General features: G+C 56.9%; 2 protein-coding genes across 17 annotated transcripts in view; one reads left to right on the top strand and one right to left on the bottom strand.

Annotated features, from left to right (window-relative positions):
- The window catches only part of DENND3 (DENN domain containing 3), a 50514-nt gene extending 46446 nt beyond the window's left edge, over positions 1-4068 (top strand). For 2 of the 3 annotated variants that reach the window (XM_061438463.1, XM_061438461.1), the window contains 3 exons: positions 2034-2152; positions 2234-2371; positions 2472-4068. In XM_061438463.1, coding sequence (XP_061294447.1) covers positions 2034-2152; positions 2234-2371; positions 2472-2672 — 458 coding nt within the window. In that variant the 3' untranslated portion in view covers positions 2673-4068. The remainder of the gene's footprint in view (positions 1-2033; positions 2153-2233; positions 2372-2471) is intronic. The other variant, XM_061438462.1, reaches the window with a different exon arrangement.
- The window catches only part of SLC45A4 (solute carrier family 45 member 4), a 72105-nt gene continuing 53613 nt past the window's right edge, over positions 3188-21679 (bottom strand). For 11 of the 14 annotated variants that reach the window (XM_061438496.1, XM_061438490.1, XM_061438491.1 and 8 more), the window contains 7 exons: positions 19953-20141; positions 18523-18702; positions 16993-18026; positions 16166-16265; positions 14833-15044; positions 13594-13950; positions 12255-13121 (listed from right to left, as the gene is read on the bottom strand). In XM_061438496.1, the coding sequence (XP_061294480.1) occupies positions 12966-13121; positions 13594-13950; positions 14833-15044; positions 16166-16265; positions 16993-18026; positions 18523-18702; positions 19953-20141 (2228 nt within the window). In that variant the 3' untranslated portion in view covers positions 12255-12965. Of the gene's footprint in view, positions 12135-12254; positions 13122-13372; positions 13951-14832; positions 15045-16165; positions 16266-16992; positions 18027-18522; positions 18703-19952; positions 20142-21679 lie in introns of those variants that run through there. The other 3 variants (XR_009740718.1, XM_061438497.1, XM_061438498.1) reach the window with 3 other exon arrangements.

Below are 21679 nucleotides of genomic sequence, written 5' to 3'. Positions count from 1 at the left end.
CGGGCCTGGGGGCCCCGCCTTCCCTCTCTGGTCTGGCCAGTGTCGCGGACCCTCTGCGCCTCCCCTAAGTCTGCATCTGCTGTAGCACCACCACCCCCCGCAGGCCTGAGCGCCCCTTACAGGACGCGGCTCCAGCGGTTACTGGGAGGGAGTGACCCGGTCCTGCTCCCTGTGGTCGGAGGTGGGCACTGGGAGAGACATGTGTAGTCCAGGCTGCAGCCTCTGTGTGCATTCAGTGTCAGATCTGGGGTCGTCACACAAGACTGGTCACTTTGGGCTGGTCCCTGGCACCTCAGTCTCTCTGCTCCTCTGAAAAGTGAAGTGGAAATGCCATCATCTTTCCCCTGGAGAGCAGGCTGGCAGCTGGGAGATGCTAGAGGCAGAATGTGGGCCTCGGAGCGTCAGTGACTGTGAAGGTCACTGACAGTTACCCCAGAAAGCGGCCCTGATGGGCTGGGCACCTTGAGGCCGGTGATCAGTTCACCCGCATCTGTGGCCCCACCCCCTGCTCCATGTGCAGCAGGCCCCTGCACGCTCACACAGGCTGGGTGGCTGTGAAGTCTGCCTGCTGCCCTCTGCAGTGTTGGTGGGCAGTGAGCGTGCTGGTTGGCACTAAGCAGGGGGGTCCCTGGGGGCATTAGCACCTCTTGGCAGGATGTCCTGCTGCCCTGGCATTCCTAACAAGTTGAAGCATCTGAAAGGACCTTCTTAATTAGGCCGAGTGGACGATGGCATCTCGGGATGAAAGCCTTCCTAGAGGGATGTTGGGGTTTCTATTAGGTCTCGGGCAGGAAGGAGAGGCTCTCGCCTCCTGTGACTGAGAACCCAGCTGAGCTCCCGAGTCCTGAGCACTGCCAAGTCCTCAGGAGTTGGAGTCCACCCACTGTGACAGGAAGCCGGAGCCGTTTTGGGGGCTTGCACCTCGTCCCTCTGCAACCAGATGGTGCTGCCCGTGGGGCGGGGCTGCGTCCTCCTGTCCCTGTGGCTTCATGAAGGGTGGGAGGCAGAGGGAGCAGGCAGTAAAAACCCCGAGAGGACAGCCCTGCAGCTCCTCACCTTATCTTGAACCTGACTCCGTCTCCCCTGGAGCCTTGATCTGATGACGTCGCTGCTGGATAATTTTGATGACCTGTAGCTCTCATGATGTGGAGACTTGGTTTGCTTGAGTGATTAATAGAAGCAGAGAGGAGCTTCAACAGAGAGATGTGTCCCACAAGGCTGGGAACCATTACCTAGAGCTCTGATCTTTACCTACGGGGGTAGCACATGGCGTGGCTGCAAATAACCATGGCAGGAGGAATTCCACCCACTTCCTCGTCGGTAGTGCTAACCGCCCAAGGGTCTCTGAGGGAAGACGAGAAAGCACCATGTGGAGGTTCAGTTCAGCCACTCAGTCATGTCCGACTCTGCGACCCTGTGGACTGCAGCCCGCCAGGCCTCCCTGTCCATCACCAACTCCTAGAGTTTGCTCAAACTCATGTCCATCGAGTCAGTGATGCCATCCAACCATCTCATCCTCTGTTATCCCCTTCTCCTCCCGCTGTCAATCTTTCCCAGCATCAGGGTCTTTTCCAGTGAGTCAGTTCTTCTCATCGGGTGGCCAAAGTATTGGAGTTTCAGCTTCAGCATCAGTCCTTCCAGTGAATATTCAGGACTGATTTCCTTTAGGAAGGACTGGTTGGCTCTCCTTGCAGTCCAAGGGACTCTCAAGAGTCTTCTTCAACACCAGAGTTCAAAAGCATCAATTTTTCTGTGCTCAGCTTTCTTTATAGTCCAACTCTCACATCCATACATGACCACTGGAAAAACCATAGCTTTGACTGGATGGACCTTTGTTGGCAAAGTAATGTCTCTGCTTTTTAACATGCTGTCTAGGCCTGTAACATGGAGGCTACAGTTAGAGTGTCTCATGCCGCACTCAGATGTGGGGAAGGGGCCGTGGTCTGCCGGTCACCCCGATCCCTCACGGCCCTTTCGTCCCTGTGCTTCACGTTCACTGTGCCCACCCCTCATCCTGCTCTTCGGTCCTGCAGGCACTGGAGACAGCATCCTGATGGTGAACATGAATGGATCTTCTTGTCAAAGGCTGAAGATCACTGGGAGCTTTAAAGAGACAGGCACCTCCTTCCTGGGATTCCAGCTCATGCCTGAGGTACTCTGGCGCGTTGGGCTGGGCTAGTGCCCCTGAGCCCTGGGACTGCCACTGTGCTCGCCCTGACCCGTTTCACTTTAGCAGGAGCAGCTCTGGGCGGCCTGTGCTGGGTACCCCGATGTCTGTGTCTGGAGCCTGCAGGACCTAGCCCAGCCCCCGCAGAGGATCCACCTCCAGGACTGCTCTGAGATCAACTGCATGATCAGGGTGAAGAAGCAGGTGAGAGGCTGCGGGCCTGGGGGTGCCCCTTGCTGCCTGCCCAGGGGCCCCACACGCCTCCCAGCTGGGCTACACATGCGATGCCCGCTTCTCCTGGCAGATCTGGGTAGGCACCACGGGGCTGTCGCAGGGGCAGCTGAAGGGGAAGATCTATGTGATGGATGCGGAGAGGAGGACGGTGGAGAAGGAGCTGGTGGCCCACGCGGACACGGTGAAGACACTGTGCTCCGCGGAGGACAGATACGTGCTGAGCGGCGCCGGCCCTGAGGAGGGGAAGATCGCCATCTGGAAGGTCGAGTGACCGAGGGGGTGTGTGCCCTGTGAGCCAGGGACGCGCTTTCGGCCAGCTGCTGGTGCTTCCCAGGGGAGGCAGTCCGAGCCGGATGGGGCCGTCCACCCGGCGTTGGGGGCGGCCCACTGCAGGGCCTCCTGGGCTCTCTGACCGCCATTGTCACACTTCCCCTCCTGGACGTTGGCTGATGAAACTGGACCGTTTCGGCAAGGGGTGGGGTTTCTCAGGCAGCCTCTGCCGAGAAGCCCTCCCGTGCTGTCTGGATGGTTCCAGAATCTATGCCCTGGGCCAGCACCAGGCCAGCCGGGAGCCGTTGAGCCAAAGCACCCATGAGCTGCAGACCGCTGGTCTCTGGCCATGCTTTCCCGCCCACTTCCCTCACTCACTCACCAGACACCAGGCTTACAGGAGCCCGGCGGCCGCACGCTGACCTCTTGTTTCCAGCAAAGCTCACGAGAAGGGCTGCTTTTAAATGACCATGTTGCGGTTGAGTGGGTTTGCACCTGCCCTTGCTGTTGCCTGTCAGGGCAGGTGGCAGAGCCTGCCCAGGGAGGGGACAGCACTGGGGTGAGGCTGTCTGCACGGGGCTGAGACAGGCTCTGTGTTTTTTCTTTTTAACAAATGCAGTGTTCTTATAATGAAAAGAGACGCTTCTTATACCAAAGATCAACATTCTATCTAAAACAGTACAAACAAACCCTTACCGGACACACGTGTCCATTTCTGCTGCATCCGGATCCTGGGTGCACAGAGTGTAGTGTATATGTAGACAGTGCCTTATTATTTAACTGAAGATAATCATACTAGCAAAAGACCTTTTGTACAATTTTACTGTAACACTGAGCTTTCGTCCCTGTTTCGGCTTGGCTGCTGGGCGTGGAGGGAGCACTGCGTCAGGGCCCCAGCTGTCCCCTGTGGACGCACGGAGCGCTCCGCCACAGGAGGCTGGCTGCCACGCCCTCTGCCCTGGGTTTGGGGAACCCGGTTAGACATCCTGCCAGACCTTGTGAGCGAGGTCTCTGTCAGGCCCCCAGGACACAGCCAGGCTTCCGAGGCGTCTGCAATGACTCCCGGTTGAGAGCTGTGGCCCAGCCTCTGGCTGGGTCGCACAGAACCCAAATAGTCTGGAAGATCTGATCATGTTCTGGATTGTTTTGAGACTGTGGTGCAGAGAAGAGCCAGGTGGCTGAATCGTCCCAGTCCGTCCTTCTGGGGAAGGTGTGTTCCCCTGACTTCTAGGGGGAAGACGAGACCAGCAGCAGAGGGCTGAAGGTGGAATTCTGGCTTTGTACACATATGAAAAACCAGAGTAAAAGCCCGTCAGAAATCCACATAAATTACTGAATTCCCATCCACATGCAGCCAGGTATTTTCACCTCATCAGGAATAAATTCTCATGTACTAACACTGCTTCCAGTTTCTGTACTTTAGCCAATGTTAACTTGTGGGGGGGCTTCTTTAAAATAGTACAGGACTGCTCAACATCACAAATTATCAGAGAAATTCAAATCAGAGTGACAATGAGGTAGCAACTTACAGCAGTCAGAATGGACATCATTCAAAAGTCTACAAATAAATGCTGGCGAGGGTGTGGAGGAAGGGGAGCCCTCCCACACTGCTGGTGGGGGTGTAAGTTGGTGCAGCCACTGTGGAAAACAGCATGAAGGCCCCTTAAAGAACTAAACAGAATCACTGTATGATCCAGCCATCCCACTCCTGGGCATATTTCCAGAGAAAACTATAATTCAAAAAGATACATGCAGGACTTCCCTGGTGGTCTACTGGTTAAGAAGCCACTTTGCAATGCGGGGGATATGGATTTGATCTCTGGTCGGGGAACTAAGATCCCACATGCCACAGAGCAGCTAAGCCCATGAGCCACAGCTGAGACCTGACGCAGCCAAATATTTAAAAAAAAAACATAAATGTACCCTTGTTCATAGTGGCAGTATACACAACAGTCGGACATGGAGACAACCTGAATGTCCATCAACAGAGTAGACAAAGATGTGGCACGTATACACGATGGAATACTATCCAACCACTAAAAGAACGAAATGACGCCATTTACAGCAACGTGGATGCAACTAGAGCTTAGCATACTGAGTGAAGTAGGTTGGAGAAAGACACACCATATGACGGACTGACTTGTGGACTCTAAAATACGGCAGATGAACCTATCCATGAGACAGAAACATACTCAAGGACACACAGAACAGACTGGTGGCAGGTACGGGGGTTGGGGAGAAATGGGAGCGGAGGCTGGGGTTGGCAGGTGTAAGCTTTCACGGACAGAATGGATAGACAAGGTCCAGCTGTACAGCACAGAGAACTACAGTCAATATCCAATGGTAAACATAACAGAAAAGATAAAAAAAGAAAGTATATATGCGTGTAACTCAATCACTTTCCTGTACAGCAGAAATTAACACATTATAAACCAACTACTTCAATTTTAAAAATATTAAAATATCTCTGCAACCTTGGTATAGATAAAGATTTTTTTTAAGAAACAATACAAAAAGTGCTAAATACAAAAGAAGAAATTAATGTATTAGACTTCATCAAAATACGCCATTAAACGAAAAGAGAAACCACAGATGAGGTGAAAAGACTGACAGTGTTATGTCCGACAAAGACTTCCCCCAAAGTATATCAAGTGCTCCTACAAGTCAATACAAAGAGAGTTTTAAAAATGGACAAAAGGTTCTTCACCAAAGAAGGCATATCAATGGCCAGTTTGAAAAGAGGCTTCAAATCATGAGTCATCAGGAGTGTCAAGCCACATTGAAATAACACTTGTATACTTGAGAATGGCTAATGTTAAAGATTCACAACAGCAAGTAAAGATGAGGACGTGGAGCAGATGGAGTGTCCATTGATAACTGGATAAAAACAGCCAACTACTGGCGAGCTGTTAGTTTCTTTTAGACACACACCCACCCTACGACTCCACAGTGCCACACTTAGCTTTTTACCCAAGATAAAGCAAAACGTGTCTACGCAGAGACTCATGAGAATCTCCGTAGCATCTTTATGTGTAATAGCCCTATGCTGGAAACACCCATCAGCTGGAGAATGGATGTAATATAGCTGCAGAATGGAATTCTACACAGCAGTAAAAACAACAACAACAACAACAACGGAATTGAACAGCAGTGTGTTTGATTCTCCAAAACATGCTGGGCCAAGTTGACACAAAGGCTGCTATTTTCATTTACATGAAGTTCAAACCAGACAAAAGCAGTCATGATAACTGAATGCGTATCAGTGGGGATTGGCGGTAAGCTGGAAGGCATTGAGAGAATTATCTGAAGAAACCGTTTCATGGAGATTGAGTATTAGGAGTAGGCATATATTAGAACGTTCATAGAACACTGGACCTGTTCATGTCACTGTGTAAATTCACCCACTTAAAAAAAAGAAAAAACAAGAAAATCACTACTGATTCTACAGATGTTAAAGAATTAGGGAATATTTTGAATTTGATGCCAGTAAACTTGGCATCAAACTTAGATGGAATGGACAATTTATGCAAAAGATCTAAACAAGCATGACAAATTTAAGAAGAAACAGATGCCTGAATAGACTTATTTACGATAAAGAAATTTAATCTGTAATTTTAAAAATGACAGGAAAGAATGACAAAGGAATAAATAATACAAATTTGCTCATTCTTTTCATGAAAATAGAAGAGTTGAATGCTTCCTGTTGCATTAATAAGACTAATATTACCTGGCTACAAAAAAACAGATATTACAAAAAAAAAATACCAATTTCCCTCATAAACATTAAAATCTTTTTAAAAAGTTTAGAAAATTAAATCTAGCAGTACATAAAGAGGACATTACCTTATGATCAAGGAAATTCAGCACAAGAATGCAAAGTTGGCTTAATATTCAAGATCAGTTGATGTAATTCACCATCTTAACAAATGCAAAAAGAGAAAACACAAGTTCATCTCAATAGATTTAGAAACAATATCTACATGATTCAATATCCATTCATGTTAAGAACTCTCAGCAAACTAGGAATAGAAGGAAGCTTCTTCAGCTGGATAAAGAGCAGCTAAAGCCCACCAACATTGTACTTCATGGTGAAGGCAGTGCTTTCACTCTGAAATCAGAAATAAGGCAGACTTCTTTCTCTTACAGATTGGGAGGAAAATCTTTACGAAATATATGTCAGATAAAGGAATTCTATCCTGAGAAGTCAAAAGTAACAAGGAAAACAACCAAAAAATAGGACAAAAAACTAGGTTAGAGATTTCACCAAAGAAGATAACATAAATTGCAAACACAGGAAAAGATGCTTAACATCTAAGGAAACACAGATGAAAAGCACAGAGACACCGCTGCATGCCCTTCCGGGCTCCCTCGTAGCCCGTGGGCCTCTGGAAGTCCTGCCGCGTCTCTGAGTGCGTCTGTGTGCGTGTCTATCGTTTCTGAGCACCTGGGAGAGACACTGTGTGTCCACCTTCTAGTATCTCAGAGCTCAGTTTCTTGACCTAAAAATTATTATACAGAGACTTCCTTGGCAATCCAGGGATTAGGACTCTGTGCTTCTACTGCTGGGGGCACAGGTTTAATCCCTGGTGGGGGATCTCACATGCTGTGCTGTGCAGCCAAATATATATAATTATATATATATAATTATATAACATATATAATTATACAATCTCCCAATTTTGTTGGCAGAACCAAGCATGATGTAAACAGAATGATGCAAACAGAACTGTGCAAATGGGAAGCAGATAAAAGGTTTATAATTAATGCCAGTGTGTTCTCTGTAGAGTTTGAAGCCAAATGTGAGATTTCCCACTAAGAATTCAACTCTTTTCACTAATAATTTTTTCTTCCCTCACTCCCAGGAAAATCCTAAGGCATACCTACCAGAAACACAAATCAGTGGATTTTTACAATGACAGATAAGTTACAGACAGGTGATAATAGACAAGATGAACAAAATATAAATACAATTTTTTCTGATTTTCCAATAAAATTTAAAACAACACCCCACACAAAAACTTCTGTTCATATTGTTAAAGGAATGTAGTAGACCAATCTGTGCTAATAAGAAAGATGATCAAATATTTTGCTAAACAAAAAATGTAGATTGCAAACTACGTGAAAGTGAAGTCGCTCAGTCGTGTCCGACTCTTAGGGACCTCGTGGACTGTAGCCCACCAGCTTCCTCCATCCATGGGATTCTCCAGCCAAGAATACTGGAGTGGTTTTCCATTTCCTTCTCCAGGGGATCTTCCCGAGCCGGGGATCTTCCCGAGCCAGGGATCGAACCCAGGTCTCCTGCATTGCGGGCAGATGGTTTAACCTCTGAGCCACCAAGGAAGCCCATACTCTACGTGGGGTGGTTCAATTGTAAAACCCAAACAAAACATTGATTCTGCACTAACAGCGGTGGGACAGATGTGGAGGCTTGCGGGTTGAGACGGGGTCCGGGGCTTTCGTTTTCGGTGACATACCCCTGGAGCCTGCGCACCCTCCTGCCGGAGCCTGGTGCGGCCCCCGGGGCGGGAGGCCCTGTGAGGATGTGCGGCGCCGCCCCCGGCCCGCCCCTTTCTCGCGGGCCCTGATCACCCCGGGCGGACGCCAGAGGGCGCTGCTAACTCGCTCGGCCGCGAAGGGGACGAGGCCGGCGCCCGGACTCCAAGCTCCGCCCCGCAGGGAGGGCCCGCCTCTCGCGGCCGGCGCAGCCGCAGGAGGCGCGATGCGTGGTCCCCTCTAGTCCCCAGGAGCCCTTTGGTCCCTCCGACCGGGAGGTGTGCTCGGGTTCGCCCGCGGGGCGCTCATGGCACAGCGCAGGACTAGGCCCCGGGGCCTCCCAGCCTCCATCCCCTTGATGACCAGGATGGGTCGCCCTGATAGGCCCCTTGGTGACCACACCCACTCCCCGACGCGCGCGAGCCGACCCCCTTCTTCCATCCCCCATCCTGGGGCCGGCTTCTGCTGGACCCCAATTAAGGGCCACCCTGCTCCCCACTGGGCTTCCCGTGTGAGGCTAGCGGTAAAGAACCCGCCTGCCAGTGCAGGAGAAATGAGAGATGAAGGTTTGATCCCTAGGGTGGGAAGATCCCCTGGAGAAGGGAATGGCAATCCACTCCAGTCTTCGTAGCCTGGAGAGTCCCATGGACAGAGAGCCTGGTGAGTTGCATCGGTCCAGAGGGTTGCAAAGAGTCAGACACGACCTAGCACGCATGCACGCTCTCCTCCCCGTGCAGGTCAAGCAGACCCTTTTGATCAAATCAGCCCCTCGAGCATCACATCTCACCACCTGTATGACCTTGGGCAAGCCCCCTCCCGCCTCCTCCCACTGCCCCCACTGCCAAGTCAGGGTGGCGGTGACTGGCAGCTGCCTGCAGCCCCAGCCAGGCCCTGTGGTACCCATCTCATGACTGATGGCAGCCTGGCCCCTCTGGCTGGCGAGTGGTAACCTGGGTGGCTCCCGAGCTCCCCTCTTTCCTGGAAGTCAGGACCCCACCACCCACCCACCAGGACAGGCCTTGGGAAGGAAGGGCTGCCAGACATTTGCCCAGCCCGGGGTCTGGCCTGAAAGGGCTGTACCAGGTCACCGGATGCCAGGTGGGCCTCATCCCCTGCTGGCTCAGCCGGAGCCCACACCGGAGTCAGGTGAGGCAGGGGCCCTGGGGATGCTGGGGACTCAGACACGGGCCCCAGGCTGGGAGCTGGGAAGGCCTGTGAGCACCACCCCAGGAGCCACACCCACTGGCAGGCCCTTCCCGCACTGGGCCCTCAGGGGCGAAGGGAGGGGCTCTGGGAACACGGCAGAGACACCCACACTGGCATCTGGCAGGGAAAGATTTATTAAGCTTCAACCACAGAGTAACAGAGTGAAACAGACGCAGGGGGAGCCCGGTCTACACCAGGAGGTCAGCACGTTACAGATAGGACCTTGTGCGTGGGGGGGAGGGGGGCAGACAGTGCCATGCAGCCACAGCCCCCGGGAGCAGCCGCGAGACCGGGGGCTCGGCGCTGAGACACACAAACACCAGGCCACTTGTGCCCACCTGATATAAAATTCAGTAATGTGCGATACTACTCTTTATAATCCCTTTTTCTCATAAAACGTTATGTGTTTAACACACATTTATATCACTGCTAAAATCAGCAAGAGCTATTATAGTGCTCCAACTTAATAAGTTGATAAAAAAACGTTGTCCTGTGGCCAGTTCACAATGGAACTAAATAAGTCCTGTTCCGAGACGCCTGGGGAGTTCCTCTGGTAACAAGAGGCATTTCCAATAATCAGGTCATTCCACTACAGACACAGTCCTGGTCCACAGCACACGGAGCCGTGCCCCCGGACGCCGGGGAGGGCCCAGCAGAGGCGGCCACACCGGGGACAGGCTGGGCGAGCGGCCAGGACGGCAGGGCCGGCTCCCCACAAGGAGGTGGTGACGGAGGCCCCGACGTGCTGCGCGCTTGAGGGCCGCGTCGGGGACACCACTCCCTGGGCAGCTGCGCTCAGGAAATGGCCCCCAGCAGCCCCGTCAGGCCGGCCTGAGCCCCCAGGCCCGGGAGCAGGCAGAAGACGGATGAGGAGTCTGAGCAGCAGCCGCTTGCAGATGGAGCATGAACAGTCGCGCGTCTGTCGCCGGTGGCAACATTCCAGGAGGGTCCTCACCTGTGCGCAGGGCGGGGGTGGCCAAGGTAGATGGAGGCTCAGGTGTGAGCCAACAGCTCGAAGGTGCTCTGTGTCCAATGAATGTGGCGTTTGACAGACTCGCTCCAAGCGGCTGTCTGTGGTGCTGGTAGCCCACACCCTTGGTCATAGGAGGGAACGGCTAGGCCCTTCTGGAGTGTTCTTCAGACACACCACACAGGCAGCCCCTTCAGAGGCTCGACTTTGGGGTTCTGGGGGGCAGACAGCTACTTCCCCACATGCTCACGCCTTTAAGAAACACACCTGAGGACTACTTGGAGCCAATGACCTTCTTAGGGCCCAGCCATTGCCTGCCCCCCACAAGAGACAGTGGGGAGCGGCAAGGGCACCCCACCGCCAGCCCTCCCACACCCAGAAACATCGCCAACACGGACTGCCGGCAAGGTGGGGACAGGGTGCTGCCTGTCTTCAATGAGCTGACTTTTTAGGGAACCAAAGACGCGGATCAGATCCACGCCACCCTATCTGGGAAGTCCATCGATATGACCCAGCAACCAGCCAAATCCCTACCAAGCTCTGCTCACAGCACCCAGTCCTGACCGGTGCCCATGACCCCAGGGCCCACGAGGCCAACTCCAGGCTCGACTCCAGCATCGGCTACCCGGCCAGCCCACCCCGGCACCACCCACTGGTCACCTGGGCTGGAGACCAGACAGAGGACCTTTCAATGAGGGGCCACAGCCGCGCTCCTTGGAGTGGCCCGCCAGCGGCCCCCACGGCTACCTGAGGTACAGTGTTAGGAACCAACCACGGCCCCCAGCCACGGCCGGCCACCACCACGTGGACAGCCCGCTCCGCTTAAGACACAAGGTGACGCTAGAGCCTCGAGTCAGTGCAACCTGGGAATAGCCTCGCTGCGGGGATGGGGCTGAGGCAAACTCACTCACTCCACAACCCCCCCACAAAGCTCACCACCTCGAGGGCTGGAGGCCGGCTCCACGACTGCTCACTCCTGACCCGGGCCACGAGGTACCCGCCCTCCCAGATCCACTGTGGTCACAACAGGCATAAGGCCTGGCGGCCTGCAGGAGTCGAGACGGCCGCGCACACACTCGCTCCTGCATCAGCCGTCGACAGACGCCTCTCCCCAGCGGGCCTCCGCCCCGAGCACGTTCCAGGGCTGTTCTTGTCCTTCCGTGTCTTCGCTGTTCCAGACCAGGTTTAAGGCTGGCATCCCTGGGGCCCCGCTTGCTCCTACACAGCAAGCCCCGGCCGGGCTGTGGACAGGGTGGGCCCGGGGGGTGCAGCCCTTCCGGCCGGTTCATCACAGAGCTTGACTCGGGCTCTCCCCAACACCCCTACATTCTCAGCTCACTGCCCTCCCCCGTTTTCTAGCTGTCAGGAGACCCCCTTGAGGAGCAGAGCAGCTAAACAGAGGCTGCGATCTAGAGAGTCACAGGAGGAGGACTTTCCATCCTAAAGCCACGAAGGCCATCGAACGGCATCAAAGTGCTCTGCCGGGTACCTGCCGGGGGGGCGAGGGGAGAAGCACAGACCGGATGGCGGGCTCAGGAGTGGGAAGGATTTGCCCGTCTGGGCACAGGATCCCCAAGGCCCTTCTCCAGCCGTGATGCACGTTGAAAACGCTCCCAGTTCCCAGTCGGTTCTCCGTGACCCTGGGCTTCCAGGGGAGGACACGTGGCTTGCGGCTGTATCCAGAACGCACAGGCACCGCTGCTCCTCAGGAACAAACTGCAACCTGCACAGTGCCGCCAGCGACGGAGGCGGGACGGGCCAGAGGCCGGGCAAGGACACGGAGCACGGCTGTTCCTCTCAACACAAGGAAATTCAAGTAGTTTATTTAAAAACTGCGTAGTTTCATCTTGAAATATATATCTATATATATATATATATTTGCTTTAGAATGATCATATTGCAGCATGACTCTCATGCGTTTTAAAGTACTTTATTTAAAAACATAGCGACTTGAGGCAGCGAAGAGTTACAGTCCTCTCACTTTATCTGGGCGATGTGTGGGAGGCCTCCCTCTTTCTCCTGAGATCAGCGGACTTAAGACTGACCGTCCCAAAGAAGAAAAGCAGAAACTGCTTACTTAGAAAGAGATTGTGGTTTGAAAAGCATTTCCAAACAGCTGCAGCATGTGACGACCGTGCTTCCCCGGGGTGCAAGTTTGGTTCTGCGCTGAAACCGGAAACGCCGCGCTGAGCCAACCTGTGGGGCGGACCGTCCCTGGCCAAGACCCGCTTTCTTCACGGCGGGGTGGTCCTGACTCTGGCGGCCGGCAGCGGTGAGCAGACGCAGAGGTCAGATGGGCGCGGAGTGTCTGGCGTGTGGGCCTGGCGGCGGGCGCGGGTGGCAGTGCCACGCCGGGAGTCCTGCCCCCATGGTCCACAGATGGTTCAAAGACAAAGTGCAGTGAGAGAGTCACAGCGGCTCCCGGAGCTTCGGACAAGACGATGGGCAGGGGGCGGGCACAGATGCGGGCGGGTGCGGGGACAGCTCTGCCAGCTTCAGGGCTGCCCCGGCGGGCGGCCCGGCCCGGCCCGGCCCAGCGGGCCTCCCTACCAGTGTCCCGGGGGCCCAGCCTCCTCCCAGCTTTGGTGTCGCAGCTACTGAGGCCCGCCGCCCAGGTACAATGTGTCAAACAGGAAAGCAGGAGATGTGTTCTTCAAGAAAACCACAGTTTTGGAAAATAAAGACAAAATTTTTTTTTCTAAAATAATCATAGAGAAAAATACTCTCCAATAGCTGCAGCACCAACAAAATGTGACGAGATCTGACAGAACGTCCAAATACCTGTAGGCATCCACAGGGAAAAAATGTGATAAAAAGTGTTTTAGTCACTGACTACACAACCGTTATCTGAAGAATTCAGATAAGATATAGCAAAATACATCAGATACTTTTTTGCTTTCAATTGTAACTTTAGAAATGCAAAAATCTTGTTTTTTCTAAATCACTTCTCTATATGGTAAATTTGGTTTATAATTTTAAAACGTGCAGAATAATATACCTGCAGAACAAAAGAGACAGTTGAAATTAAAAGATTTTTTCGATTAAAAAAAAATGATTCTTTTTAATTGTGGAAAAAGTAATTAATGAGGTGTTTTCACCTACTGGCGCAAACCTACCCTACAGCTACTGAGCCTCCACCAGGGTCGGTGAAGGGCTCTGGTGCGCGCGGCCGCCAAGGCCACGGCAGCCGGCCTGCCGGGCGCCACCCCCGCCTCCCCGCAGCCCTGGAATGTGTGTGCGGCGCGGCTCAGACCATCGACTCGGTCTCGACGAGCCCCTGCGGGGCCTCCTTCCGGGACAGCTTCAGCACCGTGGGCTTCTCAGCGCTGCTGCTCGCGCCTTCGCCCAGCGGCTGGGAAGACAGGCCCTTCTGCTCTTCCTTGGCCTCTTCGGACACCTCTGGGTAGATGACCAGGAAGGCGGCTGTCAGGAAGCCCAGGAAAGAGCCCACGGAGGCCACCATGGGGATGACACGCACGGTCCCCACCGCGTCGACCACGCTGCCCAGGGCGGAGGCCACCAGGATCTGGGAGATGTAGACCTGGCAGGACAGGATGGCGCAGTCGATGCCGAAGCCACGCTTGGAGGTCCCGGGGCTGTGATGCACGTACTGCAAGAGAGGCAGGCACGGCGTGAGGGCACGGGCCAGACAGGAAAGCCACGCACCGGCATGCCCCGGGTCTGAGGCAGAACTGCCTCCCTCAGCAGCTGCACACCCGCTCGCCTGGCTCTGTGTGCCCCCCACCCTTATACTGAACACGGTACTGGGGTTTCCAGCCACTGCAGAAAGGCAAGGAAAATAAATAAAACCCTTAAGAATTAGAAAGGAAGAAATGAAACTCATTACCCATGGAGGATGTGACTGTGTGTGCAGAAAGCCTGGAAGACTCTATAAATATGCTATGACAATTAATACAATATACCATATTTAGAGAATATTATAAAGGCTCAATACTACAAAGTTTTAACTCTCTCCAAATTGATCCATATAATCAATGTGTTTCCAATTAAAAAAAAAAAAAAGTCCAGAAGCTGATTCTAATGTTTAAATAAAAAGGAAATGGTCAAGGTAACTAATTAACAATGTTGAAAAACCAAGCTGGAGAACTTAACACTACCAGGTTTCATTCAGGTCTTCTTGTAAAACTACTTAAGACAGTGTAGCCACTGTGAGCGGACAGACAGAGCCATGGAAGAGAAAACAGACATCCCCCAGCCAGACCCCCACCCATGTCTGTGGCTTGGCAGTGTCGGGGGAGGGGAACAGGACACCAGTCACGTGACCATCCTTACTTGGGGGCACCATAAAGTTCTGATCGACCTTAGACCACACACACACCCTCTATCCCAGGCAGACCACAGGTGAGGGCATGAGTGCAAGGGAAGACGTGGGCAAGAATGCTCCACGCAGAAAGCGCCAGTGAGAGCTGCAGAGCCGCCCACAGCTGGCGAGCTCGTGCTGGGGCCTCCCCTCCAGCGCCCGCCCACCCACCTCTCTGATGTCGTGGTACTGCCCGAGCAGGGCATAGGGGCAGTAGGAGATGCTCATGGAGACGACGCCCATGGTGCTGATCATGATCATGGCCACGTAGACGTTGGCGAACATGGCCATCACAGCCGTGCCCAGGGAGAAGCCCAGCGTGCCCAGCACGTAGACGACCCTGATGCTCAGGTCGTAGCTGTCCAGGTACTTCTGTAGCAGGGCTGCAGAGAGAGGCCGCGTGGTGACCAGAAGGCACACGGCCTGCTTGCTCCCCGGCCTCCACTGCACTCAGCCTGGCTCAGGAACAGGGACGGGACGCCCCTCGCCTTTCACTCCCTGGCCACCACGCACAGCCCCTGGATGGACCCCCAGCTCACCATGCCCCAATCCACCACCAGGGGCTCCACACTTCAAAAGGAGGTTGACCCTAGTGGTTCCAGACCTGTAACCTGGTTCTATCCCGCAGCCCCGTGGGACTCCCTACCTTGCAGAGCCAGGCCTTCCGACCCTTCCGCCAGTCTAGGCCCACTCAGGGTCCTCTCTGGCCTTGGGCCCTGCCCTGCCTCAGGGACTGAGTTGTGGCTGGTTTTCCTCGCAAGTCCCCACCCCTCTGGGTCAGGCTTTCTGACCCAGCTCTCCTGAGAAGTCCTGTAGTAAAGCAGGCAGCACTGTGACCGTCAGGCTGGCTGTCCGTGGTCACCGGCTGTTATCCCATCATCCTCAGGTAGAGACTGAGCAGGGTCCAGGCCAGGATCAGCCAGAGGCCTGTAACCGCGGCTCTGCCCCATTCCCGGGAGGCACACGTGCGCACCACTCCTGAGCCTGAAGCCTGTCACTCCCACTCTCTGTTCTCCAGGGCACAGTGGACCCCAAGGAAGGCTGCTTGTCTCCTCAGCCACCCCGACCTCCAGCAGGCCCCAGACACACTGCGTGCACTCAGGCAGAGCCCGGACGCCTGCCCTTCCGGCTCAGAGCACAGCTGCTGCAGCGCTGCCATCGCCCTGAGCCCGCAGGCCCTCCCTGGGAGCCGGCAGGCGTCTGCGTGGAGGACAGCTGAGGGCTTACAGCGCTGCCTTCTCAGCCACGGTGCGAGCAGCTCCTGCTGCCCCTGAGGCCGGCCCCGGCGGGGCAGGGCCTGCGGCCCACGGAGCAGGACACCTGTCGGTCTTCGGGGCGGCCCCGGCGGGGCAGGGCCTGCGGCCCACGGAGCAGGACGCCTGTCGGTCTTCGGGGCCGGCCCCGGCGGGGCAGGGCCTGCGGCCCACGGAGCAGGACGCCTGTCGGTCTTTCGGGTCACGGAGCGAGTCCAGGTGCTCGGCTCACATGGCTGGGGGCCGCTTACCTGAACAGGTGGCACCGGTGGCTGCGTAGATGACCAGGCCCCAGCAACCCATCTTCACGCCCGCGCTGTAGGCCTGCCACGCCGTCGAGTTGGATGGAGCCTGTTCAGACGCAAGACGAGGGTTCAGGGGGTGGGGCCGGCGTGCTGCGCCTCCAGGTAGAGGGGTCATTTACACCGAAATCACTGATGCATCTCAACTGTGGCAGTGTGGGGAGCAGCAGTCACGGCCCAGGCCGCTGCTTGTGGCGGACCCTCTGTACTCTCTCCCAGCCCTGCTCCGCTAGCTGGGCCTAGGACGCCTGCCGCTCCCGCCTCTGGCCTCCGGGAGCCCAGTGGCTACACGGAGCGGCCTGGTGGGCCATGTGGGGCAGGGAGGCCTCGGCCTGGGGGCCTGCATGGGGAAGGGAGGCCTCGGCCTGGCGGCCTGCGTGGGGCGGGGAGGCCTCAGCCTGGCAGTCCGCGTGGGGCAGGGAGGCTTGAACTGTGACCACCTTGGACCTCCTGGTGCCACTCTGGGCCACGAGCACAGGTGTGAACCCGCGGACGCCCTGAGGCCTAGAAGCCACACCCACGTGGCCTGGGCACCAGCAACAACAGAAAGCTGCTTCAACCTGCAGGTTCTGGGGCCACCTGTGCATGGAGAGAGCTGGCCCGCATGCCTCCAGCTCCCTGGTGTTCCCGCACTTACAAAGCCTGGGGTGGGGCATGGTTTGCTCACCACGGACCCAGGCCCAGTTGCCCTCTCGCACTCATACACGAGGACCCCGACCACGTTCTCAACAGGGGCGCATCTGGGCTGGCTGTCACCCACGCTCCCAGGCACTCACCTTGGGGTCCCCTTCGAAGATGACCTGGCCCATGAAGTCGGTGTAGAACACGGCCTCGGCGATGACGGAGAACCAGGTGAGCAGGTGGCAGAGGCAGAGACGCACCAGCTCGGGGGGCATCTTCAGCATGGACAGCCAGAGCAGCCGCACGGTGGTCTCGCCCTCGCCCTCCTCGCTCTCTGAGTCCCCACTGGACGTGGTGGCCCCACTCTGGTGGCGGCGGCGGTGCTGCCGGGGCCGCGCCTGCAGGTCGTAGAGGTCACTCATGCTGCGTGAGGGCTTGATGAGCACCACGGCGTTGGCGCGCCGGTGGCGGTAGCGGTGGGAGCCGATCTTGCCGTAGTAGGAGAAGGTGCTGGAGGCCTGCCGGCGGAACACGTGCCGGCGCCGGCGGGCGGGGCCTGCCGTGGCCGGGGCCTTCAGGGCGGCCCGGCTGTAGGCGCAGGTGCCCGGGCCGTCCCGCAGCCCCGCGCTACCCCCGTTCGGGAGCCTGGCGGTGCTCAGGGGCTCCTCCAGCAGGGTCTCATCCTCGCCGGCGGGTGCACGGAGTGGCAGGGGCCGGCGGGGCGGCCGGGCGGGGGCGTGCTCCTGGCTGGTGCTGCGGGGGGTGCTGGGGCAGGAGGCATCGTGGAAGATGGAGGGCTCGATGTCCTGCAGGAAGAGCTCGGGCTCCAGGCCCAGTGCAGCCTCCGGCACGTGCAGCACCGAATCGCTCTTGCTGCGCACCAGGCCCTCGTCCAGGAAGTCCAGGGCCAGCTCATGCTCCGACTGCACCTCGTCTGGGAACAGAACGCTGCCGTCCAGCACGCAGGCGCGGGGGCCGGAGGCTGGTGCACTGGCTGGGTCCCCGCCACGCTCCTGCTGGGGGCTGTACTGCTCCTCCTCGATGCTGGACAGGTGCAGGGCCACGGACACCGTGAAGATGATGGCCGCGAAGAAGAACAGCACCTGGTTCTGCGTCCGGAACCAGGAGCCCAGGAAGGTCTGGGTCCAGTCCAGCCCGCCCAGCACGTAGCCGATGGCCCCGCCGAGGCCTGGGGATGGGAGGGGACGGCGCAGACATGAGCAGAGGAGGGGCACGGGCCACAGGGCGGGGAGCCCAGACGGGTGTTCCCAACTGCCCCCACCAAGGGCGCTTCCAGGGGCACTCAGAGAACGGGAGGAGCAGGGACGAGGCACGACAGCTGAGCCCAGGCTTGGAATCCCGACCTGACAGCTTCCTGCTTCCTGAATTAGGAGGGAAACTGGCGGCCGCCCGGGACTCTCTCCCCACTGCCCACCGTCCCCGGAGCTCACATTCCCATTGGATGGGAAAGCTGCCCGAATGGAGGGGGCGGCAGCATGGGGCCCTGGCCTCGGGCCAGCAACCTCGCGCGCCCCCCACCTCAGACCGGTCACTCGGCCCTGCTGCGTCCCTGCCTGCTGCCTCAGCCACCAGGGTCGACACGAAGCCGCTCGGAGGCCACGAAGCAGCCTCCCCAGGCTCGACGACCCAGGGGAGGGGCTCAGAGCCGGGGCAGGGCCGCTCACCAGCAGAGAAGGCGTGGATGTTGAGGGCCATGTCCTGCTCCTCGCTGTCCACCACGTCCAGCAGGTACGCACGGATGGGCCCCTCCGTGGCGTCAGCGCTGAAATCCAGGACCACCACCCCCAGCACAGTGAGGACGATGCCGATGGGCTGCCGGGTGGGGACATCGCCGAGGGCCAGGCCTGCAGGGGCACAGAGGAGCAGCAGCTCAGCGCCCCCCACGGCTGCCTCGGGGGACTCTGCGCTCCTGGGCGCAGCCTCTCCACACGGGAGGTGGGCTTCGTCTCTCCCGCTGCTCTGAAGCGGGTTATGAGCCGTAGTCACACACCTGCCTCAGGTGAGTCTGCCCCCGAACCCGGAGACCAGCCTGCTCCCTGAAGGCTGAGCTGCTGCCAGTTGTACTGGATGAGGAGCACTCCGGGCACAGAGGTGCTGCGGGGCCTGGGACCCCCCACAACTCTGCAAATGCGGGTTCCCAGACAGCTGTGCTCCACACAAGGGCCAGGAAAGGGGCTTCTGACCAGGAGAGACACAGGTACAGGGAGAGACATGGCACCAGGGTGAGGGGCAGGAGCTCCAAATTCTGTGTGTGGGCCACAGTGGGCTGGGGCCACCCCCAAAGACAGGTCCCCGCAAAGACCAGTGTTCCCTCTGAACCGAGCCTGCGGGTGCCTGGAGGGTAGCAGCCTGTGGACTCCTGACCCAGGGACAGCCAGCTTTGGTCGGGGGGCATGGTGCACAGCTCAGGCAGGCCCCTCTTGCACCCCCTACAAGCCTAGGACTGCGCCCACCCTGCCAGCACGCGCGGGCCCTGGAGGAGCTGAGCGAGGCTCTGCTGCACAAGGACCTCTTTGGCCACCTCCCTTCCTGAGCCTCCCAGCGTCTGTGACTGCCCGAGGACTGACGTGGACGCGGGCAAGTTCACCTGCATCAGGACACAGGTTAAGCTTCTGTTTAGCTGTCGCCAGAAAATAAGACTTTTGCTTTTTCACATTTCTGATGGGTTCTCTCAAGACAAAAGGTATTTTCCCACAAATAGCTGCTTTAACTGAAAACAAAACAACAGAAAGAAGCAAAACAAACCCCGAATATGTGAACCAAAAAAACAAGCAGCAAACTAGGTCTGGACATTTTCAATACCAAGTCTGAGAAAAGGAGAAAAAAAAAAAAGAAAAGATAATTTCTGAAATAACGCTGGAAACAGGACGTGGTGTCAGATATGCATTAAAAACAAACGGGTCACAACAGGAAGCGCTCCCTGAGAACAGGTTCCCACGGCATTCCCACGTGGGGCCCGCGGCCTGGCCACCGCCCGGGGGCCAAGGACGCCCGCCAGCAGCCCCAGCCAGGATTGGTGGTCTGGGCTCCTCATACCTGCATGCCGGGTGGAGCCCGGCTCCATGCCCCCCCGACCCTGGGGCAGGACACTCACCGATGGCAGAGCCGTTGAGGAACAGCGCCACTCCGAAGAGCACACCCACGCAGAGCGCCAGGATGAAAGGCCGCCGGCGGCCCCAGCTCAGGGTGCAGCGGTCGCTCGCGGAACCGATGAGGGGCGTGAAGATGAGGCCGAGGATGGGGCTTAGGAACCAGGTGAGGCTGTAGTACTGCTCCGGGAGGCCTGCAACGCACACCGCCGTCACCCTCCGGCAGGCAGGTGGCTGGCAGCACGTGCCGGCTGGAGACCCCTCGGGCAGGCATCCCCCCACAAGGCCAAGAGTCTGAAACCAACCAAAGCCCACCTGGGAAGCATCAACTGGCCCAAGGCCAGACCTGGGCTGTGGAGCCGGCCCCGGGGGCGCACAGAGCCTTTGGAGCAGCACCCAGACCCAGCGGGCCCAGGCTGCCGTGCACGTGTAGAGAATGTGGTGTCAGGCCCACGCAGCTGGCACCCGTGGGGGTGATGGCATGAGGGTGAGGCCCTCTCACTCCACTGGCGCTGATCGGGGCCTGGGGTTTCAGGGTTGCTGCTCAATGCCACCCTCAGGGACCGGGCCCACATCAGTCCAGAACACGGCATACGGCAGGGAGCTGTAGCTTCAGAGAGTAGAGGACCCATAATCTTGGGACCCTGGGCCTCACTGGCCAAAATCTATCACCAGGGCCCTACAGAGGGACCTTGCACCACTGGTGCGCTAAACGGCCCCAGCAGTGGGCTTCCAAGCGGCTACTGAGGGCGATGAGAGGGGACACCTTCATGTGTGTCCAGCTGGAGCCAGGGGGTCTGGTACCTAACCTTCCCACCCGCCCAGAGGCAGGGATGACCATGCCCGTTCCACAGACGGGCAATCTGAAGTTCAGAGAGGTCAGGTGATCTACCCTGCGTTTACAGAGCACAAAAGCAGAAGCCCCAGCATTTAAACCCAGGGCTGCCTGGTTTCCACGTGTAAGCACGGACCCTGCCCAGCCCCACCCTCCATGCCCGGTTGTGCCTGGTGACACAACCCCGAGGCCCGCCATCCCTGGGACAGAGACGGGTCCGGCCCGCTTATGCCCAGGATGCACCTCGGCCACATCCCGCACACCCCGTGGGTTCTATTCATGCCAGAGACACAGGGCGGAAGCAGCCTCCACTGGCGGGCCCAGGTGTGTGGTCGCCCTTTGTGGGTGGGGACAGACGGCGGCTTCAGGCTGGTGTGTTCTGACCTTGACCTGGACGGGGGTCCCTGGGGACAGCTCACCAGCTGGGGGACGCGGGTCACGCACCTCTGTGTTTCAGCTTCAGTAAAGAGCCGACTTAAAAAAACACAAAGTGCTCTGGCACGCCAGCGCCTTGGTCAGCGAGTGTTTTACACCGCCAAGGGCGCTGAGGAACGGAATACTGTGCTGAACTACCAAGAAAAATAAACTGTGTAGGAGGAGGAAATCATTTTCAAAGGAGGAGGGAAGCACCTTTCAAACTGTTGCTAGCGTGCCCATTAAAATATTGACGCGTTCAGCCTAGAATTCGAGGTGTCGGCCTCGACCTTTCCAGAACCTTAGGAAGGGTGAACTGCACTCCTATTTCTAAGTCAGCAGGATGAGCTGCTGGTTCAGGAAATGGGGAGCTTGTTGAGCGTGCTCCACTGACGCACTGGGGTCTATGCAGCGGGCCTGGGTCCTTGATGCTCACTATCAGGGTCCGGCACAGGGGAGGGCAGGGCTGGGCCGACATTGCCC

This window comes from Bos javanicus, chromosome 14 (genome assembly GCF_032452875.1).
Source record: "Bos javanicus breed banteng chromosome 14, ARS-OSU_banteng_1.0, whole genome shotgun sequence".
Classification (NCBI taxonomy): domain Eukaryota; kingdom Metazoa; phylum Chordata; class Mammalia; order Artiodactyla; family Bovidae; genus Bos; species Bos javanicus.
Note: the sequence above shows the minus strand (reverse complement) of the source record. Positions and strands in the feature narration are given on the sequence as shown.